Source organism: Gambusia affinis, linkage group LG12 (genome assembly GCF_019740435.1).
Source record: "Gambusia affinis linkage group LG12, SWU_Gaff_1.0, whole genome shotgun sequence".
NCBI lineage: Eukaryota > Metazoa > Chordata > Actinopteri > Cyprinodontiformes > Poeciliidae > Gambusia > Gambusia affinis.
In genome coordinates, this window is record NC_057879.1 from 17,940,219 (window position 1) to 17,966,296 (window position 26,078).

General features: G+C 36.6%; 1 protein-coding gene across 1 annotated transcript in view; it reads right to left on the reverse strand.

Moving 5' to 3' along the window:
* The window catches only part of egfra (epidermal growth factor receptor a (erythroblastic leukemia viral (v-erb-b) oncogene homolog, avian)), a 40,665-nt gene extending 23,073 nt beyond the window's left edge, over nt 1–17,592 (reverse strand). The window contains exons 1-2 of the mRNA XM_044133989.1: nt 17,332–17,592; nt 955–1,106 (exon numbers count right to left, since the gene is read on the reverse strand). Of these exons, the coding sequence (XP_043989924.1) occupies nt 955–1,106; nt 17,332–17,449 (270 nt within the window). The 5' untranslated portion in view covers nt 17,450–17,592. The remainder of the gene's footprint in view (nt 1–954; nt 1,107–17,331) is intronic.
* Nucleotides 17,593–26,078: the final 8,486 nt, after the last annotated feature.

The following is a 26,078-nucleotide window of genomic DNA, read 5'->3' on the forward strand; positions in this document are numbered from 1 at the left end:
TGAACAAAGTTTTAACCAGAGCTGTACAAACACAATGAATCATTATAAGCACTTGTTCTGCGCAGATTTTAGCCAACTACAACTGTGAAGAGTCTGCAAAAATCAGTCTAAACACTGTAAAATATACACTCACATTCAATAAATGAGAAAATGTGTTTGGATGAAGGTAATTTGAAAGATTCAAAGTACCTTTTGAAAGCAACCCTAAGGCAGGTAAAAAAAACACATTTCATTAACCTCTCATTCTGGTTTTCAAAATGTCTTTTGTATTGGTCTGATGTAATATTTTAGTCTTATATGTTGTGATTTTATTAGGTGTAAAACAAAGGAAAAATTGTCATAATTAAGAAATAAAGACTTGAAAACATCAGTCCATATTTTATCAATCATGTGTTTTACTGAGTGAATTTAACTATTAACATAAACAAAATGTTACATAATCTAAAAAATATTTGTATATGACATTTTGTGGATAAAATGCTTTCCAAAGTGGACAGGTTAATTTAAAATGCGCTTTTGTTAAACATAACGAGCTGTTGTTCATAACCACTGAACTGGGGAAGCACTGTCATATATGATCTATGAAGTTGTATCTGTACTGGCAACCACTTATAGCTGGTCACTCTCTAATGCTTCTGGCAGATATTCTTGAAGAAAAAAGTGCATTTTATCTGGAATATGTCCTGTTGAGGAAACGCTGACGTTGAGGGTGGATTTTCTTGTGTGAGAAACACTTTTTGCCTAAGGGTCAGGGGACAACTATCATGTATTTAAGGGAAGGAATAACCAAAAACAGAGAAGAAATTTATTATTTTGGCAGTTTGCAAAATTAATACGGTAATACTTGACCTAAAGCTGGAAACCTTTATTCATTTTTAAGTTATCCATTTTATAGAGCATAGAAACGATTACATCTTGTTTCAAATGTAATAGTAACATAGTGTAGGCTTTTACCTTGAGGAAGGACAGGTCACGGTGCTCATCTATGTGAGTGACCTCCAAGTTTTCCAGGACAATAGTACAGTTGCTGTATGTCTTCACCATGTTCAGGTAGTGGTCCTCTTTATTGTCCATAAGATTGACGCGATTGGTGAAGCCCTGGCAAACTGGAAAGAAATCAAAAATAAATTATTTGATTCTGTGAACACCACAAAAGCACTGTGGTTTTCATAATTACAAACATATTCTTATCATGCAGCAATCTGGCTCAGTTATGACTCTTTGTGTTTATATCATTATTGGTAAAATTCTGTCTGCACAGAAACAACTGTGGGGAATTTGACTCGAAACTGCTAATTGGGGGTTCATCTACAAAAGACTTCAAATCTCAGTGATGCAGCAGGTTCTGGCTCTGGCTTTGTGTTCTCTGGTGCAGATCTGAATATTTCCTGAGAATAGTTGGGGAAAAAACAGAACAAGTGTTTCCAGGCATTTCAATCAACTTTGACTTTCATAAGTATCACTAACAGTATTGCAGTATTACAACTATGGGCAGATAATGTAGGCTTGTTTGCTGATAAACATTACAATATTAAAAAGAAGGCAATAATATTGATAACCACAATAGTCTTGTTCTGAACAAAGCTTTCTAACGTCATTTTCTGAAACTTGTTTCCAGTCATTTTATCAGTCATGAACAGTCACTGTCTGTGATGTTGGAGTTATCTATCCTAAATACTGACATGCAAAACATGCACAGCCATAAGGATAAAAAATATTCTTCCTCGTGCTTAAGTTGTGTCTAAGCAGCTCATTTTTTGGTTCATGTTCTAAGGAGGATGAAAAGAGAAATGGGTTAAAATAGAAAAACAGATGACTTTGTCTTGTTTATTAAAAATGCAGGGGCCACTGTAGTGTCCCAGACACATTCCTCAACATGTCTGCTCTTGAAAGTTAAGAAAGTCTAAGCATGCAATCTGAATACTGGGGCACACCTCACTTCTCATACAAACATGGAGCTCAAGCAATTGTACTGAGATCAAGTCACAAAGAAAGAGATACACTCTCTTCCAGTTAAATTATTTCATAGTACATTGTATCATCATATACTTTCTTTTCCCACACAAACAAAAAACAGTACTGACCAGATCAGTAAGAATTAGGCTGAAACATCTGTCTACTGCCCTCCTTTTTCTTAATCCTCATTAGTTCATCCCCCAGGAATCTCGGTGGCATGAAGTTCAGACCCTAGCAACAAAAGCAGATGAGCCAAGGCAAGCTGACTGCTTTAATTAGGGTAGTCATGTGAGATGTAATTATCCCCATAATTATTAGTCAAACTAGAAACACTAATAAGCGCACGGTTTTTCTGATTATTCAGCTGTGAATATCTGAGCGCCCAAAATGCAAATTTGCAAATACAACTCATCACAATTACTTGTAAACATATTCACATTGCCACATAAAAAAATTTACCATTTTAACAAACTCACAGACTTCCTTAAACAGTCTTTTATTGTGACCGAATTTGAGGTTTGCATAACAATTCTCTAGGTTTTAATTGTTGACTTAAAGGAGCCAACAGATTCTCTGTGCCTCAGTTTATTCCAGAAGTGAGGAGCATAAAAAAAACTAAATGCTGCCTCACGTTGTTTAGTTCTGGTCTTGGGACACTGAGTAAGCACATCTCTGATGACCTGACAGGTCCAGTTATTTCAAGAGTTATAGACGCCTTTGTATCAGCTACAATGAGTTTTAACGGCCAGCTGAAACAGGTGACGTAAGGTGCAGCAAACTTCCTCTTACTGAAGCTCACACTTTGAGCCCAAATCCAGGAAGGAAAGAAGAAAAACTGTTTATTGCTTAAGCTTGCAGGCGTATATCCACAGTAAACATGCAGCTTGCCCAGTTGTTCATTTCATAACCGTGTTGCAGGTGGCGAATAATCTGATGTTCCACAACCATTAACGCACTTTGCCGTTCGACTACAGCACTTTAAACAGAAGTAGGATATTTTTTTTAGATTTGGTGAAATTTCTTCTTGAACAACACAACCTGTACCTTTCTCTAAAGGGAAATGACTCTGATTTTTATGAGATGAATGGACAACAGAAGCTTGTGAAATATGCAAAATACCCTTATAAAAGCCAAGATAAATGAATAAAACAATGTTTACTCTCTTAGAACTATTTTTTCATATAACCTGACTCATCTGTAATAAAATCTTGTGAGCTAAAAGGTGTACGATCCAGGGAAGGGAGGCTTTTCAGTGACGCAACAGATACTGTGACAGCAACTAATTACAGATTGCTTCACTCACTTCCAGCTGTACTGTCGTCACTAAATGTCCAGAATGTAAAAACTGAAGCAAGGAGTGGCAGGTCTGGTGTATCTCTGCCTCAGGGCTTCATGCATGAGTGTGTGCAAGGGTGTGTTTGTGTGCATATCAGTGTGTGCAGCATAAAACGCTCCCTGGACTGAGCTGCACTGATCAGCACTCAGTCAGGGCTCAACAATAGACTCAATAAACCCTGTCATTAGTCATCTAAGCTTCCTGAAATGTGTGGCTGCACATCACGCTTTTGATGTTTACTTGGGGACTAATGCTGGAAGTCAAGGGTGTGGGTAGATATTTGTTTCTTGAGGCTATAAAGTCTGGACAGCTATAGAAACAGAAACTGCTTGTGATTATTACTTAGAATAATTAGTTACTTTTTAAGTCAGTCTGATCCCACACATGTGCTTTTAGCCAGACATATATTGAAGTTCAAGGTATGAACAAGGCCTCAGGCTCACCATGACATAATTAAAAACTTGGAAAGATGAAGTCATGAAAACAGTCAGACATGTAGTTCAGATCAAAATAAAGAATTCATGTGAAGAAATGCATTTTCTGACTCACGGTTTCGAAGTAACTTGTGATTAAAGAAAGGTGTTTTGGTTTCCCACTCTATCCAACTGTTTAATGGTTGTGCAATACTTGCAACAACCTAGAGGTATCTGGATCTATAAACAGTTTACAATGTGAGTGGTCAGGTCTGGGGTAAATTAAAGTTGCACATTATCCAGGAAAATCACAATAGTGTAGGAAAATGTGTAGGAAAACGATTGAAAATAATTTGGATATTTGAGTTGGAACTATTTTGTTCCTTTGCAGTTTGGGTTTTTTGGGGGTATGTTGTGGTTCTTTTCTGGTGCATAGGATAGATATGAAAGTCAAGAGTAATTTAAAATGCTACCACAAGTCCTGATCACAATTTGTAATGTACCATTCAGAGGTTTTACATAGACACATCTGCGAGATTGATAAAAATGATTAAATAACAAAGTACTCTATACTAGCTCACAAAAAGGGCAAGATCTCTTTTCCATATGCTTTAAAAACAGATGTGTGGTGGGAACCCAACAAATTCAATGCTCCAGCATTTCCAACAAGAAGAGAGAGCCAATATCCAGAATTTAGGATTGGCTTGTACTGGGCAATTGGTAATCTATTCCAGAGACAGGAGAAATCATCCTGTCACTTTCACTTCCTCTGATTCACCAAGTCCAATTCAATTAGGCCATTTCCAGAACCAGGTGATTGCTTTACATAAAAGCACACACAGGAAGAAAGAGAGGTAACTATGCTGCTAAATGCTAGCTGATAGGACTTGTTTATTTTTCTCCCCACATCAACAGCACCAAAGAATCTTACATAACCCACTCTGCAGCGATCTTCTGCTGTTAAGAGATTGATGCCAAGATGAATTCCAGTGTTAATTTTAAATTATGGGTAACTCCCTTCTCTATCTTGGAAGTGTAGGCTGAAGTGGAGATGAGCAGAGAAAATAACAAGAGCAATCTGCTTTTATTGATTTAAAGTTTAGGCACCTGTGGGTTGTCTCCTGTTTCCAAATCTCTAGACTTTATGTAGATGTAAATCTTCCAAAGCCAATTTCCTTGATTCTCAGTGCATTCAGCTCAAACTTCCTACTAAAATGTTTTTATATATTAAAGAGGACATGAGAGATTTTATGTCACATAAAGCTAAAACCAGCTGGAAAAACCCCCACTAAGTTTTGAAGTTTAAATGTCCTGATGTTCTGCTCTCTGACCAGTGGAAATGCAGACTTCCTTTGTGTGGGAGATGAAATATTCCCTTAGAAAAAAACGTCCTGTGGCCTTTGAAAAAAAAGACAGATTCCTTCCTAAAGGCTTTAGGATACCTCCTCTCTACCCCATTCTCTGAACGCAACAACAGTAGCCATTCTGGCATCTCAGGAAGTTGGTCTTTGCACAGGGGTCAGTTGAGAAAGTCACCCTACAACACTAAAGGAGAGGTAGCTGATTGTTTTCTCTGTGGGGGCAAGGCAAAAGCATGATCTAAATCATGCTCAGAGAATGACTCGTGAAGCAAAACTTACGGAAAGGAAACGAGAAAAAAAAACCCTTCAACTGGTATTTTAAAAAATAGTCTGCTGTGGTATGTGGTTCGGTTAAGAGTTGTAGATGTGGGAAACAGACAGTGGCTGTGGGTTCAAACAGTGGAGAATGGGATGTAAAGCATCACACTTGACGCATGAAAGTAGATGACCCTTCCTTTAAGGCCAGCAGTGATGCAAACGAAGCGTTATTACGTCACGTGTCTTCTAAACATCTCAAACCTCTGAGATGACACTTGCAGGCTCTGCCTCAGCTTAAGTTCAGTGAAGTTTAGTCTATGGGAAGCTCAGCAAAGTGACCAAATAAAGACCAAAAAGGCTTGTGTTTACTTTCCGCTTGCGATGAGTGCTCTTCACAGTCAGTGAGACACTCCAGATACCTGGAGTTGCAGCCCTCATGGTGTTTACTCTCAGCCACAGAGTGAGCAAACCATGGATTTAGGTTCAGCACAAACACAGGAAAAAACAGAATGTATACTCACTCAAACTCCATATTCCCTGCTGCAGTTTTTAAACACCTGGTGAGATACTCTTTTCAATAGTTATAGAGCTGGTTAGTAGTCAGTAACTAGAGTGGCTTTCAAGTGGATTCATACCCCTTAGATTTTTACCTATGAACAGAAATTGGAATTAGGTTTGGACTTTGACTGGACCATTACGTTACACAGACAAGCACTGAGTTAAAGAGTCCATTGTAGATCTGGCTGCTTGTTTCTGCAATGCCCTTCAATTTTTTTCTTCAAAAGCTTGAGATAATGTTTTAATCCTGATCCAAACTTCTTCACAAATTCAATTGTCTCATGTGTTTTCATGGTCTTCATGAGGTTGTTTATTCCCAACTACCTACACATTGAAGATTTTAGTTGCAACAAGACAAGTTCTTCTTTGCACTGGGGTCAGTTGAGAAAGTTACCCTGCAACACCTGAGTAGAGATACCATAGTTGATTATTTTCTCTGTGAGGGGAAGGCAAAAGAATGATCTAAATGAAGCTCAGAGAATGATTTGTAAAGTAAAACTCATGGAAAGGAAGAGAAAGGATGAAACAAACCCAACACAGGAAACGGTGTGTATGAACAACAGAGCCATTTAGAACACGCACACAAGAAAAATTTAACATTGGGCAACTTCACTGACAGCATCCAGGGTCGCCAAAGATTTGAGAGAAACCCTAAGTGTTGAATATTCATCTTCTTGGGCTACTATTTTCTTGGAAAGTCAGCAAAGCAAAATAGTGACCTTTAATTGTCTAAGCAGTTTCTATGACATCCATATAAAGTGAATCTAGAAGGAATTTACAAAATAGAGCAGACTTTTTTCCCAAGGAAAAAAGTGGACTGGACCTACTTTTCAAAGTTTAACTTGCTCTCACAATAATCCACAAGTGACACATTGTTAAAACACAACTGATCCTACTTTTTACAACTGGAGTAAGGAATACACTGACCAACAGCAACAGGTTTTCTACACTTAGTTTCACAACAAGGTTTTTATGTGAGGTCAGTTGTAAGAAGTGTCACAGATCAAAGATCAACCACTGGGGTTGACCATAATGTGGACTTTACATGTTCAACAACGCCATTCAGAGAAAGTTAAGGAAAGAATGACTAAAACCCAGAGAGACTTTGGAAAATGATATATTAAACAGTGTTTTCAGCAGGATTTAGTTAAGATTTTAAGTGTCCTTCTACATGAATTGCCCGTGTCAAATTTGTATTACACATGAATTGTGCTTGTGGGTTACACATAATCTTTCAGTGTGATGTGAAAGGATCCATGGCCTAAATAATTGAGTTTAAATTGAACAACTCTCCTTCATTCTTTGCTGGAAAGTCCATTATAGTTGTATAAAAATCACCATACAATCTGCCTGCTGGTTCTCTTAACTTACATTGAAAGTACAATAAAGCAGCCACCAACATTCAACCACTTCCTCTTCAACGTCCAGGCATTCTTCTATTTGAAGTCCATCCTAGCCAAGATGCCACACCCCTTCACCAAACACTTGCATTTTTTTTTTCTTTTACTCCTTCCTCTGTTAAAACTTTACTCCTCTTTACTCCCACAGGAAGACTGAAGGGAAGGCTACAAAAGTAGTAGGCGTGCTGCCCCTAACTCAACACTAAGTCTATACACCCCCTCCTTAAAACTCTCATTCCAACAACCACCAGTGAGCCATGCCTGGAAAAGAAGAGCAGAGGAAAGAAACAGAAAAAAAATCCCACCAACCACAAGAGTGCACAGACCCACACATTTCACACATTATTCTGGAAGGAGAATGTAGCTGTAGTTTGGGAATTCCCTGTTGGTTCAAGCATTCCCAGAGTGAACCAATGGGGTGAAGTTGGAGCACTCGAACAAGGAGGAAAGATAACTCTCACTTCAGCTATGAGATAGACACTCTCTGAGGCAGCCTTTCTACTCAAGAGCTTCTTATTTTTAGCCCAATAAGTGACTAGTCCCTTTCTGTGTAGATCTAACCAATGTTTCAGATTGTTGCCTGCCAACCAAACTGCTAATTTATAACTTAGTCATGTTTAAAGCAAGCCAGAGTGATCCCATAAAATGAATATAGGAATATAGATGACGCTTTGGTCTATTAAACCTCACTGCTGGTCAGACGTTACTCACCTCTTAAAGAAAAAACTTTGCACATCATTGGGCAGCAAATCCACTGCTGAGTAAATTCTTCCTCCTTGATCCTGGCAGAGGCCAAGAGTCAGAAACTGATAGAGTTTTATATGGAGAGGGGAACATTACATAATTTCTAATGTCTTAGAACTGTTTTGTGTTAGATGTGCTGTTGTTCTCATCTAAAACATGACCAATTTAATATGAACAGGAAAAGCTTGGAAACAGAATGATGACAAATACAACAAAAATGTCTCAAATGCTACAGAGTACCACTGCCAAGCATGCCTGCCCCTGTGGAGTTCTAGTAAAATTTACAAGTACCTCTAAAACAAACAAACAAACAAAAAATACACACATGCACACATTTGGCTGTAGTGTGAATAGAAAAGAAGGACATAAGGTTGTACTGGCTTTGCAGCTAGCACCTCACCCCTAAGCCGACGGCTCAAATTGCATCCATTGTTAATGTGCGAGTTGATATGCTGTTGACCAAAAGGAGAAAACAAAAGGACACATCACGCATGTTTAGCGCATCCTCACAATGATGTCTAATGCTTGTTTAAGATAATTATGACTGAGGAGGGTTGTTGTTTCAAGGCCACCCTCTTAACTAGAAACACACTCAGGCATTTAACTCAGGCAAAGGCTGGGCTGCTTTTCGTCAGTCATCAAAGAGACTTGGCAGACAAAACTCCTTTTCTCACTATCAGCTACACTGCTGAACACAAGGACCCTGGCCTGGATGAAGTGTCTATGAAATACACAGTGAATCCTTGACAGTCAAAGTACAAGCAAGGATTCGTAACCTCTGCAACACTAAATTTCGGTTAAAGGTTAAACTTCACCAATCTGTCTTAGTTGAGGAAAAACTTTCGGTCTTTTGCCATTTTAATGTGAACAGATTGAATCTCTCATCAGATATGTTACAATACTGTCAAAATTAAAATGATTAGATTGTCATTGTGACTGGCACATCAAATACTATTTCCATTGTCAGGAGTATAACTAAATATTCAGTTTCTCAGGCAAAACATGTCAAAAGTATTTGAAAATAGAAAAAAAAATGTCTCAAATGCAAAGCCTGCTTCCAGAGAAGATGTTTTTATATAACTGGAGCCCTTATGTGAGACTACCCTTACTTTTGTATCAACAGGAAGGAGATGTCAGGGTAAACAGATCCCATCCAACATTTTCAGGTAATCTCTACCTATAAAGTATGATGGTGTGATAAAACCAGCTGTATATTATATCATTAGATCACCCCACCCAAAAAACAAAAAAAGATGGACTGCTCCCTTCAGTGAAAATGCTCACACATTGATTAGTACCTCAGTAAGCTACTTGGCATCAAGAGCCTTGCCAAATGGCACTGTAATGTGGTTATTGAAGTTGGATTTAAATCCTCAACCTGATGAATCTCGGCATTGTCTGCAGGAATGTGTCTGTCTGTTGTTGAGATGAAGGAGCAAGCCAAAAGGCAAAGCTCTTGATTTACAAGCTTATCTATAAACAAGATCTTGGATACAAGCAGCCTCTTTGCTCAGCCTTGGAGATACGGTGAGAAGCTCACTCTTTATAGCAGACCACTGAGGTAAAAGTTACCCTGCTTTATAGCAGATCATTGGTTGTGAAAGCAGGTTTAAAATGTTCTCAAGCCTGGTAAGAAATATGCCACAAAATTCTACTATGTGGGGAGATATGTGGCTTCCCTTATAATTAATCTTTAAAGTACAATAATGACACAAAACCTTCGTTGATATGCTGGTCACTTCAATCCTTTTATTTATTTATTCTCCTCTGAGTACACAATTAACCAAAGCTATAAACCAGTTCACTATCACTTCTCCACTAAAATGTACTTTTCTGAGTACAATGTAGGAGGAATGAAAGTCATTGAAGTACAAAGGATGTAGAGACCTTCAGTCATTCCACATAACTAATAATCTTCTTAAACATCGCTCTAGAGGAGGCCACCTTCGTCATTCTAAAATTGCTTCCTTTTTTTAATCATAGGATTAGGTTGACTGTTAAGAACAACTGGGGCCTTTACTTTAGAGTAAATTACTTTCTAGTGACCTCTCACCCTGGAAAAGGGCATTAGGCAGAACAAAAAACCCCTACAACTTTTCATCATTTAATTTGTCTCCCACCTGTACCTGAACTTTAAAAGCCCAGCCTCAATGGTTAAATCCAATTCACTTAGCTGGTGACGTCTCCATTGACCTGAAAATCCAATATGGTTTTCAGAGTTTTTAATCTTTTGCAAATCTTCTTGGCACCTGCTTATTGCAATAATGTTCAGATATAAATAAATCCAGTGGATACATATTAAAAAATAAAACATCAGGTTGCCAGTTAATCAGCTCTGGAGGAGGTTGTTGATGTAGTGGATATATTGTGGGTCCAAAGGGCTAATCCTCACTTCCTGGCTCAACTCCAAGAATACACTCTAGAGCATTTCAACCCTTCCAGTTTTCCCACTAGTCACGCAGCCATTAAGCTTCAAGTGATTTGTTATGAAATTAAAGTACAGTTGCAGACAATGGCCATCTAATGATGCTTTAAGTGGCACAGAGCTGTAATATGATGAAGTACTTGGTTACACACTAAAAATGTGTGGTCTCAACTAACAACTCAGGCTGCTGCAATAACAGGTTTATTGGTTATGACCCTGCAAATGAGAAAAGGAGAGTACAGTTCTCTGTAGTGTTGTTATTTTGATCATGACTAAAGTTTTATTTGTTTATTTTATGTGTGTCTGGCTTCACTTATGAAAAAAACACAGTGTAATAAAGATGTTCTGCTCAAAGTCCCACTAGGAAATGAATTCAGAGCTCAGTGGAGTTGTTGAAATTCACAGAGCAATTTCAAAAATGTTCAGCCATGGGGATCTGGAGCTTTTTATACGCAAACTATGTGAGTTTAACTAAAAACAGAAACAAAATTAGTTTTGGCAGGTTAAAGGTTCATCGTGGTAAATAGGCTACCAAACTCTGACCGTTGCAAATTCAGTTTACACATTAGGATTTACTAGTCAGAGTGGATAAAGTTTTTTGATACCAATTTAGCACTTCTACAAAAGGAACCCTAATGACTTTAATAAATCCGGGATGTTCCTAGAACTTTAAACTTGAATTTTGAAAAGGGCAGAAACTGTGGTATAAACGTTGAGAACACAATTTAGTATGGTTACAACTCCGTAAGTTATATTACATGCGACAAAATTTAAGATCTTGATTTTAATAGCGGGCTATGAACAAAATAAATAGGGGAATACCAAAATCACCACACAAACTGAGTGTGATTTTAAATATTTGAAAAAATTCCCACAAACAGGTGAAGATTATATGGTTGGTTTAATCCAGCAACCATATAAACCCAAGCATTTATGCTCATTAGCCAAACTAATTAATTTGTTACAAGCAGGTATAAATAATAGTTGTCACTAGCTTTTGTCAACCATTCTTGGTCTTGTTTCTTTGGTGATATATCAACCATCTAAATGTCTTTTTGCCTTCTAACCATTGTAACTTTCAACTAACAGGATTTTTTTCTCCTCTTTGTTTACATGGGGCTGTAAAGTCATGTCTACAAGGCAAGTTAAGGTCAAGGAAGACAGATAAGCTAGTGTCAAAGGAGACAACAAAGACCTAAATAAAAAGCCTTTTGTCCAAAGATTTGGGCTTCTGCAGTCATGTGTGAAACAGATTTTTTTATTTTACTTTTCTTTCTCTTTGACAGATTGTCTGTCTTGCTAGCATGTCATTTTCCAATCTGGAAGTGAGTTTGAAAGCCTGCATTTATGCTGCTTAGTTTTCAGTCTTAGAATTTTATGTAAAAGACACTTCTATTGGAGAAGCTCAACACAATAGCCAGTGTAAGCTGAGAACTTGTTTTGGAGTCTGACTCGAACCATTTAGAGATGGAACAGGGTCTCTGATCTAAAATCCAGAGAGGTACTACAGGCTTTTGATTAACATCTGGGTTTTTGTACAGTATTTGAAAGTTGTCATATTTGTAAAAGCTCATTGCAAAATATTGTCTTATTTTATCTGTTCTCCTGGTATATACCAAAAACCTCCAAGACGTAATGAAGCAAGACATTTCCCTTTTTTTGTATTTGCCTCATTAACTCTCTGATGGGCATCTGGGTGTTAAATGTGATGGGTAGACAAGTCTGATCAGGATTCATTTAAAAGGTACACAAAGTTAAGTGTTTTTATTTTGTTTTTAAATCAAACAGATCTCTGCACTCAGGTTTACAAAATCATGTACTGCCTGAAGAAATTGCAAGTTGAGTCAAGCCATTTCAGCTCAGTGGCAATAACAGTTAAATCTTCATGTTTGTCTTTGATCTTAGGCGTAAGAGAAGAAGTGTTGAAACTTCTTTACAACAGACTATAATTTTGTCACCCTCATGAGTCAAAACCTCCTAAAACTGCTAAACGGGGCTTCTTTATCTGAAGTAGGAAAGTCCTCCAAGCTAATGAGAAGAGCATGCAAATCCCATTTATTTAAAGTCAACTGGAAAAATTAAGTTTAAAATATCCATGGACAAAAATTTAATAGCTAATAAGAAGTAATCAGAAAATATGCTAATCCGCATTAGGCAAGCCAGTTTCAATAATCAGGCACCACCCTTTAAACAATGGTGTCTTCTGAAATACTTTAGGATGGAGGTTTGTTTGTGAATCCATTGTTTTCCTCCCTGCAGGGGATTTCTTCTGCGGGCGGGCGCACATTGTAGCTCTACCCCTCAGAGCGACCTGTGGGTCACAATAGGAGATGACAGACCGACAGGAGGTCCGCGAGATAATGGGGAGAGTCTCTCACCTGCAGTTTGGATGCTTCCATTGAAGCAGCGGTAGCTAAAAGCAGCAGGATATAGGCTCTCTTTGATGGACATTTAAACAATCAAAAATATGAAAAAACTGAAACATTCTGACTGATGTTTTGTGTTTTCATCCCTGCCCCAATTTTCCGGGTTTTCTTCACTTTAATTAGCTCACCACCACTTAATGCAAATAAAACATATTTGTTCATTGGAAAGAAATATGATTCTTTAATTGCCACAAATAATAGAAAATGTGTGTAGTGATTGCAGATTAACATTAAACATTAGAACCCATAAGAACTAGCATGAATCGACTGCAAAGCTTTGTTCTAAATTAAAATATTCCAACATTTATAGCAGTGCAGAGCTCTAAATATCAAGACTTGTCTTTATCTTCTGTTTAGAACTACAACCCATTTCATTTTTATGACTTAATCTCAAAGTAGTAGTTAATTGCATAATATTTAAAAATAGTTTGAAATCAAAATACCAAAAACAGGATGGAATAGTTTTTGGTAAGAAAGTATACTCAAATTTTAAAAGTTATAGCTTCCATGACAACCTTCCTACAGAGGAAAGTGAAGTTCAGTGACCAAGTGCATAAAGTATAGAATAATGCAGTTCCTCCCTTCTTCCACCCGCTACTACATACAAGTTTGAGAAAATCATGTGTTTTCATTTACAATTAGTAGTAAAAGATATTCATAGCTTAGTGGATCTATTTTAATGGTTATTTTGCTGCTGCAAGTCTTAGTCTTTTCATCCCACAGTAAAATAAGTGAAAATGGCTTTTTTTTTTTTGCCTCAAAATTCTGTCCTAATGTAACCTAAATAAGAAATATTTGCATAACAAAATGTTACTTTGGGAACAGACAGAGAGCAATGATGTGGATACAAAAAGATAGCCAAGAGTCATGACTATAACAGTAATGCTATTTTAAAGCCACAATTAGCAAAATGTGTAGAAGATATACTGACAATTTAATATGACACTGCAATGTTGTTCTTGCTATTGTTATTTTATGGATAAAGGCTTTAGACAAGCTTTTTGATTTCATTGATCTCTTCCTGATGAGCTAAATATTTCTTCTTTAATCTTTCAATCTGTGGCAAATAAACAATCATATAATTACCTCATTTAGTAAAGCATTGCTTAAAATCAAAAGCAGTAGATTTTGTATCAGCTTTTCATCAGGAGTTATTCCTACAGTAAAAAGGGAACTTATGTTTTAAAAATATAATTATCTTAACATTACAATGGCATGCAATAAAAATATGACCACAAGTAAAAGAATTTCTTTCTCTAAAGCAAAAACATCCCCCTACACAGAGGGTTATTAATTGAATTAGATGTAGGATGCTTTTCCTGTTAACACAACACTAAAGCTGATGAGAAGATAGCACAGGGCCTTTTTCCAGCCTAGACGGCTGGGTTTCTTTCCACTTGACACAACCAGACGATCATGGAAAGGCCATAAATGCTGTGGATGACTTTGTTACCATGAACAAACAAAGGGAGCAAATCTGTTCAATGAGTAACTACATATTAACTCACTTATTCCATGCTGGAGGTATACAAACTACTGAAGTGCAACAAGATACATAATTAACCGGTGAATAAGAGCAGTGTCACTTGATTTACACTAGACTCACTGTTTTTCAAAATCTCCTAACAGTGAAAAGGAAGCTAAATAATAAAACTGTTGATGCAGAAGACCTGCATACCTGCTTTCAGGTGTGTCTGCATCAGGTTGCGGATCTGTGCTGCTCTGCAAAGTATCACTGATGCCAGATGACCTACTCTCTACAAAGCCACTATTGTCTTGAAATCCTGCACCTTGCCAGCAGTTCTATAAAATTACTACCACTCAGACGTGATACAGGTTCTCAAAGCCATGCTGAAGATGACCAGAAATTACACTCCATCCCCCACAGTTTTAACAAAAAAATCCTTTCTTCCCCAACAATGGCTGCAGCAGATGTAAGTCTGGTTTGTTCGTCAGAGGGACAGGAAACTGAAGTTGCAGTAGCATCAGCAGCAGCAGGACCTCTTGTGGGTCTAAGATTACACTGGATCACAAGCTGCACTTCACTATCGCTCTTAGGAGATTGGCTTTAATGAATGGAAAAAGGCATGGTTTATAGGGAAGAAGGGAAAAAAACAGATGGACCGATGAAAGAAGCTGGTTTCTTAAGACTCTGAACACACCAGGAAAAACACTTAGCTGAAATTTTGAATTGTCCTTCAAGCTGGAAAATTTTGCCATGAATCAGCTCAACATTTAACAAAAGAGAATACATAAAGCTTAATAGAACCTATACCATCTTTAAATTTCATTGTGTCAAGAATCGGAATGAACTAACTAATTTAGACAAAACATACTGGCATCAGCAGGTGATTTTTAGCCAAATCATGCTTCAAGCATTAGGGATTACTGATTTATCTTAGACAAGCTCATATGATTAGTCTGATCTTTCACAGGTAAACTTTTTGGCAGAGGCAGGATAATCACCACTTTAGCAGCTTACTACTGGTAAAACACTTCTTATAGGAACAAAATGCAGCAATCACATCCAGTTCCACTCCAGTCACAAATAGACTAATCAAATAACCTCAATGGACCTCACCACATTTTATAAATTTAATATACCGGAGCCCGAGGTAAGGATTGTTTCTACAAAAAGGCTGAAAACAAAAATACATTGAGCTAATTTCAACTGCTACAATTTTTAATGCACACCAATATTTCTTTGGTTCTCTGTTATGTAACCATACCAAGATTTACAACATGCAACATGAAGAAGGTTTCATATTAAACTGGACAGTGAGGATAGTTGCTACATGGAAACATCTGTCCTGCCCCAGAACAGCAATAAACCAAATAGTACAACATGTCTGTCAGTACAGCTGCTCATTATTCACCTCATCTGGTCTTAATAAAATTCCTAATTTATTATTTGTGGTGGAAGACATGTTACTGCTTGAGATATAAGCTGACTTCTTTTGGGTCACAAATATGCTTACAATGGTTATAGTTAACAAGTATATAAATAAATATGTAAAACATACATTGATTGGAGCAAAGATGCTCATGTGGGCTGCTGGAACTGAAACATGTGGTCATCTACTCATTGGGACAAACAGCACAGACAAGATATGAGTGTTGAACCATTATGATTCATGAGAATAGGAAGTTACAGTCATTAGGGAGTAAAGTGATACAACTGGTCACTTTCTCCCCTCACATCTGGCCTTCATGAACTTTGATTCACTTAGACCAACTAAAATTATATAAAAGATATTTAAAGACAAAACATAAGAAATAGTTAAGTAATAGACAAAACCCTGCTGCTTCAGGGCCACCATAGAACATAACTTCAAGTAAACATGTAAATCAAATTTAACTATTTGGTAGCTATTTGCATGCATTTTATCTAATCAATGTTTCTGAAGAGAAGTTATGTAAGTATAGCAGTTATAATAATTTTTCTCATCTGGTTTGACCTAAATGTTAAGAAGAAATAAAAAGTTAGAATCCATTTGTGATTAAGGCATAAAAGAAGGAGAAGCTAAACATTTAAAAAAATCTATATATTCTAAGCACGTCGTCATGTAAACCATAACTAATAACTAAAGCTAACATGTGGAGTTCTCTTCAACTGAAGGCATCAAGAGTAAAGAATGAAAAGTTTGACTTTAGCAGTTGCAAAGTTGATGACCTTAACTTTCCCTTAAAACCTCTATTTCACCAGGTAAGTTATTTGAGGTTTGTACTGTAGCATAAGAGAATATCACTCTTTAAAAGATGTGGCCTTTTTATTTATTTCAAAACTGGATGAAGTATTTTAAAAAAAATGTATATAGTGCAGTCAACTTTTAAAATATCCGTTTCCTTGTTTATATATATAAAAAAAAATATATATATATATATATATATATATATGTGTGTGTGTGTGTGTGTGTGTGTGTGTGTGTGTGTGTGTGTGTGTGTGTGGGCGTGTGCGTGCGTGTGTGTGTACTTATTCACGATTATCTTCTATGCAACTAATTGTTCAAAATTGTAACTTTTAATCTAGAAAATATGATTTTCTTTAAAACAATATCATACAGAGTGGAAAGAATCCAAAATATTGCTCAACCAACATCATTTCCCATCTTCATCACCACCACCGTCGTCTTCATCAGTCTGGTTCAAAATTTCACACTTGGATCCTAACAGATGTTTACTTCCTCAATCATTCAATTAACCAACTAATTATAACCTCTGGTAATCACACTTTCAATTGTCGTGGCAGTTACTATGTTGTACTCAAATCTAGCTTTACAACAGGTCACAGGGCGAACAGCGGGACTGTGAGAAACTTTTCTCCCATGTAGGATCAAGTTTCCGCGCAGCTCCGTCTCCGTCTCTCTCACATTTAAGAAAAAGCAGGACAGGCAAATAGGGAAACGAAAGCCCCGCTGGCGTTTTGCTTTTTGAGACACATTTCCCAAGCATACCTTTCTTTTCCGCCAGAACACAGGAGCCAACGCAGAACAGAGAGGTGAGACTGATCCACCGCAGAAAAAGGGCTGCCATGGTGTTTTCGAAGCTCCTGTATGGAGAGCGCGGTGTCATTCCATGTCAACAGGACGCGATATCCCGACTGGATATAAACAAACACCTTAATTTAATCTAATTCCCGAGTCGATGTGTGGAATAGTTTTCCTTCTCCGAGAAAGTCAAACTTTGACAGCTCCTCCTCCTCCTTTTCAGATATCTCCAGCAGTCTGACTTCAGCCTACGAGGGAAAACCTCCGACTGCTGCGACGTCAGCAGCAGGAGGAAGGACAGATGCGCCTCTCAGGTACACACTCACACAGAGGAGAAATCCAGGACAAAAATCTGTTCACTGCACTGACGCTGCACGTTTTGCACACCGCAAAGACACTGATAATCGAATGTACATGTATATTTAAGGTGAAAACTTTACGTTTTTTAAATTTAAAAAAACTTCTTGCAATGCACTCAGTACGTTTTTATGACTGATTTTCTCTGGTGGATGAAGGAAAAAGCATAGCAAAGAGAAACAAACTCATTTAACAGTCTTTCAACAAATTTTATAATATTCATTTTAGCTTATGTTGTTAAAAGCAGATGGAAAGACAAAAAACTTTTTTTACTACAGAACTTAAAAAGACATGTTTTATTTTTGAAAATATAAAATTTAATTTGTATCTGTATGTTTAGGGGTTAAAACGTCTTTGTGCAGCGTACTATGTTTGCATACATATTGATCTGAAACATGAAATATAACTTATTTATCAGTAAAAAATTTATTATTTTGGTTGAGCATAGCAAAATTTTGTGCTCAAACACTAAAAGAAAATAAGTCAGACTATCTTCCACATGGGCTGACACTGTGGTCTATCACTTTATACTTTTGTGTTTTTGTAAAGCACTTTAAAATGCGTTGTTGATGAAAGGTGCTATACAAATAAAATTTTATTAATTGATTGGGCTCAATGTGACTGACAGCAAACAGAACTTCTATTCTCATTTGCAAGCAGGGAAATATGGGTGTTTGTCCTCTTATTTATACTGTATAAAAATAACAAAACTGATCAAAAGTAAAAGCCATACACACTAGTACTGAAATTATTAAAAACAGAAACAACAGGGAAGCATTAAAATGTCTACCAAAAGTCAATTTATCAAGAATTCTTAAAAGTGCTGAATACAAATAAAAATGGATTAAATTATTCCTCTAAATTATAAAAACATTTAGGGAAAAAATTCAGACAAAGAGGAAAAATTTGTTTTTTGATGAACTGTCAAGAATTTCTGCTGATTCAGTGCTAAAGAGGAAGAGGAGCTACTGTGATTGCTCTGTCACCTGTTTCTTTAGAGTACTTCTGGGAAGCTTTGGGTCAAACTGGGCTGGTAAAAACTGAACTGATCTGCTAAATGTATAAGCAATATTTCTCCACATAGATGCTCCTGATTGCTGTGACCTCTTTCGGGAGGATAATACATCTTGCTTCAAAGCAAAACAGGACTCAGGTAGGGGTTGAGCAGCACTGAAGTAAAACAAAATTAACCCAATCTCAGTCCAGTTGAGCATCTGTGAGTTGTACTGGACAACTAGGGATCTTCCTGGCAGACACCACAACTTTTTAAGTTAAATGGAGTCCACACATTGATAGGTCAAGACTTTTATGGCTGAAAATGGGGAAACAGCATGATATTAGGCATATTTTATGAGTAATCTGTGTAAATCTTTAAAAAGAATATTTTTTCTAAGAACATAAGATGTGACTTACTTAATGATAAAATAATTTTTTTTAACAAGCCCCTTTATCAAGATTCAATAATGCTCAAAAATGTTTTCCATCCAATCTATTGTTCACATTGTGTTGTTATATCACTGAAATCCAAATAAAATATAACCCAAAGTTTGTAGTTATACATCTGAAAAGGTTCACTGACGTTCTTCAGTGTCTTGGTAATCTTACATTTCATTTTATTTGACAGATGCAATTTATAGCTGATTTCAGTATAAATATCATAGTACGTGTCTTAAAAAAATTGGCATTATTATGGCTGCATGGTCACTACGGTTGTATTGAGTCATTTTAAATAAATAAACACTGATATCCCTGCAGCTTTTTTTTGTTTTTTGGTGAACGTCTATGAAAAGTGTCCCTAGTGATGACACTGGACATCAAAGGATGTCATACTTCACATTGAAGGTTTTGTGAAAACCATCAAAGTGACGGTTTTCATAAAAGGAGACAATGTTTAGGTTCTAACATCATTTTATTGGTAAATATATATCTATATTAAATATGTGTGTAAGCTGAATGAAAGTCATAAATAGCAGGAGCGAACAGGGGTGGAACACAAAATATCTAAATTGCTGACAAATCTTCGATCTTACCGGATCTGAATCTAATTTTACATCAAGCTCCTAAAATGTGTTTGTTTGTCGTAACCATATTGGGCTCTATGGGGACAGCAGGGATGGAAATCATTTTTCACTGTGGTGTTTATTTCATTATTGAAGCCTAATGCTTCTGCAAACTGTCCTTGGTTGTGCTGCTGGAGGAAGAGGTTATAGTGTTGAGTGAAATTATGGCCATTCTGCTCCAGAAGAAATTGCCTAATGTGAGGCTAACGTTTCACATGTGGCAGCGCCATAAGATTTGTGTCTACACTGTGGATGTGATGCAACCATCAGTTTGAGGGCTTAACTGCTAAACAGACAAATGCTGATGTGATTAGTGAAACTGAGAAGTGAAGTATTTACTGAGGGAACCAAATAGAGTTACTTTCCACAGAAATCGACATCAGGTTGTTGTATCTTTCTGTAGAAAGGATTTTCTGAACACATCCTTTGGTTTTATAGATACCTTGGGGAAAACAAGTTTGTTACATACTCTGCCTTGTGTGTTCATGCCATAAGAACATTTTCAGCTGTTATTGTTATTCTTTTAAAAGTCATGTTCTGTTTTGAGAACAGAGGTACTCAATTAAGACTAGCACTACTTCAACATATCTGATTTAATACTCAAAACAATGATCTCAAACAGATACACAATACAAAGTTTTGTGCAAATTCTGGTGTTTTAAAAATTATTTGCTACCCACCTCTGCTTGGGGCTATATGATGCAGTTTAATAGGAAGTCATCGTGAAGCAGAAGCAAAAGTATACATCACGATTTTTCTTTTTTCTGTTTTTTTTTTTTTACAGTTAGAATATTGTCCATTTCCAAATATAGCTGAAGACCAGCCAAACTAGAAAGACAGGAATAGTGAAAATAATTGTTTTTAAAATATTTTCCATTTTCCATTGGATGTATGTCTAGACTCTGACTGGGACATTCTAACATGGATATTTACACACATAGGTCACTGTGGGACTGACCACCTGTCTGAGCTCGGGGAGGTGGGAGTTCTGGCACTTTTTAGAGAACTGGGCTCTTTTGGCTTGGATCACTAAAAAGTGTCGGCTCCAAAGTGGTTCTTCAGATTTTTTTTTGCTCCTTAATTTATTATCCAACAGAAAAATGTGGCAAAATGAATAAGATCAGCTCATTGTCGGAAATTGTTATATTCAACAGCTCTTCTTCTGGGTCAGCGTAAAGTGAAATGTGCATTTTGAGTTTTAAAATATCTTGCGAGTTTGTCCAGCCACTGTCATCCATCCATCCATGCAACCTTTCTAATATTTTTTGCAGTTTTCTCGTGTATATAAATTATTCCAATGATAACTCCTAAGCTTCGACCTTGTCACTCAAAGAATAGTATCCAATGATAATATTTAATATTAACATAACCTGCTATAGTTTTCGGTTTGTAAGCATGATGGTAGAAGTTTTAGACTGGGAGCACCGACATATAGACATAGATATCTATCTGTGCTACGGTAGGAAAATCTGATGAGGTAGCACAGGTTGTCAGAACACAGTGCACACAGATTTGCTCACCTGTGCTGTAGATCTCTGCAGCTCCTTCACTATTTCTATGATGAAAACTCTGTTCCTGATCTGTCTGCTGTGTTCCTTGATCTTCATGTCGCTGTTTGTTTATTAATTCAAATGTTTGGGGACTTTATGGAGCATTTATATTTATACTGAGATCATATTATGCACAGGTGGGCTGTAGTTATAAAGCGGGTGGCTTCTGGAGACAGTTCATTGTAGAAGATTTAATTTAGAATAGAATACAAAAGCATGCCACACTTCTCCATTTTTTATTTGTGAAAAGACTTAAAAACAGTGAAATGTTCCTCTAACTTACATCTATGCACGATCTGCGATCTGTATTATCTGGTAAAACAGTATGTTGTAAACTCATCATGGAATGTATTAAAAATGTGTGCGTGAATAAACTAGAAGTTTTCTTGAACTTTAACATAATATATTAAATTTAAAGTAGAAGTATGTGGTGGTAGTAAAATGTAAGTGTGCAGTGTGGTAAAATGTAGAAAGTTCAAGGCACAGAGAAGACTCATTAAAGCAGCAAGGGGATGAGAAAGGGGTGAGACTTAGCATCTCACTAGTGAAAAATTTCCAAACCTCTGGCAAAGGCCTTCTTATGAAATGGTTTACACCAATTAAGAAAGAAGTTGCTGTTATTTCAATGTTTTTGTCAGTTCCTGCTGCAAGAAACTGAGATTTCTGCAATACTGACATGAGCAAAACACCAAACAATCAGAGTAATGGTCAGACCATTCAAGAAACACAATACAGTAAAATCATTTAAAGAGGGATGAAAATATTAGGAAACAATACAAGAAATATCATCTTTTGGAAAAATAAATACATATCCCATCTCATAATACTCACACATTTCCCATCTTTTTATACCTTATAAGCACTGTGTGGATGATCCTGGAACATTATAAATTAGCTGCATGAGGTGAATAGCTCCTATTATATATGATGTTCCCCTAAGAATGACCATTAGAGCCAAACTGTAAATGGTGCCCGTCCCTGTTAACACTTTGAGGAATAATATTTAGACAAGGCCTGCTATTAAATGCTTGAATGTGACAGAATAGCGGTGCAGCTGAAGGATATGGGATGATGGCTGGTCAACCTGAAGGTATGCTGTCAGAATGTCATGATAAAACCAAGGAGACCTGACAACATCCCAGAATATATGAAAACACTTAGCAATTTAGCAACATCCATCATCTATAACAGTCATTTGTATTTTCTTACGCTCTTTCACATGCAGTAGTTGGTCGAGAAGAGAATACGCTGGGGAAGCAAAAGAAAAAGAAAAAAACATCTAGGATCATATCAGATTGTAAATGCCACTGCTCATTTCTGATTGCTGCTTCAGGTCTGCTCATAAACATCTCTCGAGATGTGTTTTAAACAACAACCAAAATGTTAAACACCAAGCAATTAAAAGAAAAAAAAAAGCATGAGGTGACTGAAGCCTGCAGATCTTTAGATTTTGTCTTTGTTTCTTTTATTACCTTCTTTGGAGTACTCTTCAAATAATTGTGGTAGGCCAGCAGCTCTGGGGACCCTTACAAAAAAAGGGTCTTTATGGAGCATTTATATTTATACTGAGATCATATTATGCACAGGTGGACTGTAGTTATAAAGCGGGTGGCTTCTGGAGACAGTTCGTTGTAGAAGATTTAATTTAGAATAAAAACACTGTTCCATGTTTTGTGAATGATAGCCCTCACTGTCATTTGCAGGAGTGAGCCCAAAAAAACTTGATAAATGGCTGTGACACCTTTCCAGAGTAATAGATGTCATCCTGTTCCTTCATTTCTTAACCCTGATTTTCATTTTATATATTTTAGCCTACTTCACACTGTCAGAGAGGTTCTGTAAATGTTACTTCTTCACTCTTCCGATCTGAGAGTAATAAAATATCTACATTTTTGACTGTAAAGGTCAAAAAATACCTGACTGAAACAAAATGAATGGATGTTCTATGTTTTTTTTCTCAACAAGCCACAATAATTATAAAAAGCTAAATTAGATTAAATTAGCTAAATTAGATTAAATTAGCTACACCATCCCATGTTTTTGATCTCTTACTGTCAAAATCCACCACATGTCTAATAAAAACATTCTAGGTCTTGTTTCCAACACTAGGTGAGGTGAAAAGCCTCAAGCATTCGTTAGAAACTGTCTGGCACCCATTAATTAGTTTTAATTACAGACGTCAGTGACGTTATCTTGCGTTTCACCATCTGGCTGCCCAAAGGCAAGCCTAAAGCTGCTAAACCTAAACAAAATCTTAACTGATTACACTATACCACACATGTCCATTGTTTTTGATCTCTTATGTGCAACAATATAATTTATACTCAGGTTGGATCATTCAGCTTTTTTCTTTCCTCTTTAGCTTTACCATCCAGGCCCTCTGCTCTTTGGCTCTGAGCCATCTTCACTTGCCAAAGCATGCAGTTTCCATGGCATCCCGATGGGTTACGCAGTAAACACCTAAAAAGTAAATGAATGAACTGTCTTTAATCCAATAGGCAACCCTTTCTCAACCTGTCACATCCTGTTTCACAACCGAACGCCTTGTTCTCAGCTTTGAGCAAGGTGAATGGTATCCTAACAGATCAGTGTGTTCAGGATTTACAGGTTGAGAGTGGCATGATGGGAATGTAATTACAAAATGCACAATGCTCCTAAATGCAAAATCACTTCTTATTTGAAGCTGCAGAATGTAACTTTTACAAAAATATGTTTTTCCAACATTTATTAAAATTGCCATCATGTCATTGGCATGAGACAGGTAATTTGTAAAAAAAAAAATTGAGCTCCTCGACTTCCTCCCAGTGCTACTATTGCTGCCTGTAAAAATATACCGCTCCCAGAAACAACCTATCGGAGCCAGGAGGAGCCAATCAGTCCCCTGTAAGCATTGTTTAATGTGCGAATGGTCGAGAAACAACTTACCATTTCAGGAAAACATTATCAATTATCATCATGACCATGCTAATTAGCTGTGGGATTGGTGGCAAGCTATGTCGTGGTGAACCAACTGTACCTTAGCAAAGAGCAAGCGGGAGTGGGAGAGCATGAGAGTGATTGACAGCACTAAGATCCTCCTTCTGACTTTGATTGATTGTTTCTTTGGTAAAAATAGTATTGTTTTCTTATTGAATAAAAGCACAAATGTTTTTTCTTTCTTTTTTTTTTACTACAACATTTTTTTACAGCAAAAGAGGTATGGATTTATTTTTAAGCTTTTTATGAATTTTAACCAGAGCTGTCAGTAAGTGTACAGGCTTTTGAATTTGATTGTTGGAGAAGACTGCTTTATATTTCAGTAAGCAGCTGTCCTCTCTCTCTTCCACATCCATTCAAGTTTTTGTTGGATGATGTGGGTGCCACTACTGGAAGATCTGAGTCATTCGCATTGTTGAATGAAGGCGACCAGAAGATTTATTAAACTGGTTGAAGAAGCTCATATTTCCCGCATGACTCTGAAAGACAGGGAATATAACAGTTTGCCAGATAAAAACAAACAAAGAAAAATAAATAAATAAACAAATTGAGCTACTTTCTGTTTTTGAAAAGCTTGCCACATCAGCATGAATGACTGAAGAATATGCTCAAGATATGCGGATAGGTTTTTCTTATCGATCATTCATGATGGTTCATGATTTTTGCCGCACACAAGCACACTAACTTCTATACTTGTTTCACTACATTTTAGCAATGATTAAAAAAGCAAACTTCCCTCCTTTTCACTGTTCTCCATGACTGTCATATCAAGTTAAAGTCCTACTTTCTCAGCTTATTTGTTCATGGGATGGACTGTGGCTGTAAACTTAACTTCCACAGTAAGTCACCTTCAGAGCTCCATACACTGAGGGCTGAATCTGACAGGTCACAAAAAACTGCAGCATTTGACCATGAACTAATTATTAAATATATTTATTAATTGTTAATTTGTTGGCTAAGTTTGTTGAGTTACATATTTGATGTAGATTTTTATGTATTTCCTCCTTGTTGTTTTTTATTATTGTTTTATTGGCTAAGAATCAATATACTGACAAAGATCTTTTTATTCATTTACATGTGTATTATGTTCCGATATATTGTATGTAATGCTATCTATGTAGTATTTTTTTTATTGAAATATGACACCACAGAAACAGAATAGCTGTTTTTAAAATTTCACGATGAAACGCCGCCACCTTGTGGTTGCTGTTGCTTAGAGCAGGCCGTTCAACGTCTATGAAGAATTATCTGTTTCAAAGAAATAGAAACACATGACAGTCCTTTTTTTAACTTCTGCATTTCTCCAAATGTCTGTATTAACATATAAGTCTGTTAGCCTTCAACAACTCATATTCTTTTTAATTTCACATTGTAATACAAAGAATGTGACTGTAGTGATCATTCTTGAAACTTTCTTTCAAATTCTTTGTTATAATTGTTTGCTTTAAGACTTCTTAAAAGTGCCTGTTGTTCGTGGACCTTTTTTACCCACCTTTTTTTTCCCCTTTCAATTAAATTTCCATTTATATGCAGCAGTCTGATCTCCCAAATTCTTTACCAATGACGTTTGCACCTTACACTTCTTGAGAAGGGTGTCGTTGATGGTCTGCTGGACCAGTCAACTGTCTTCTATGATTTTGTAGGCCATAAAATAACATTCTTGTTTTAGAAATAGTCTTTGTTCCTATTATGTTGTATTCCAATTTTATGATGAGCTGAAAAACTTATTTTCATTTATTTTTAGCTGAGTTTCACTTTGATGTCACTATTT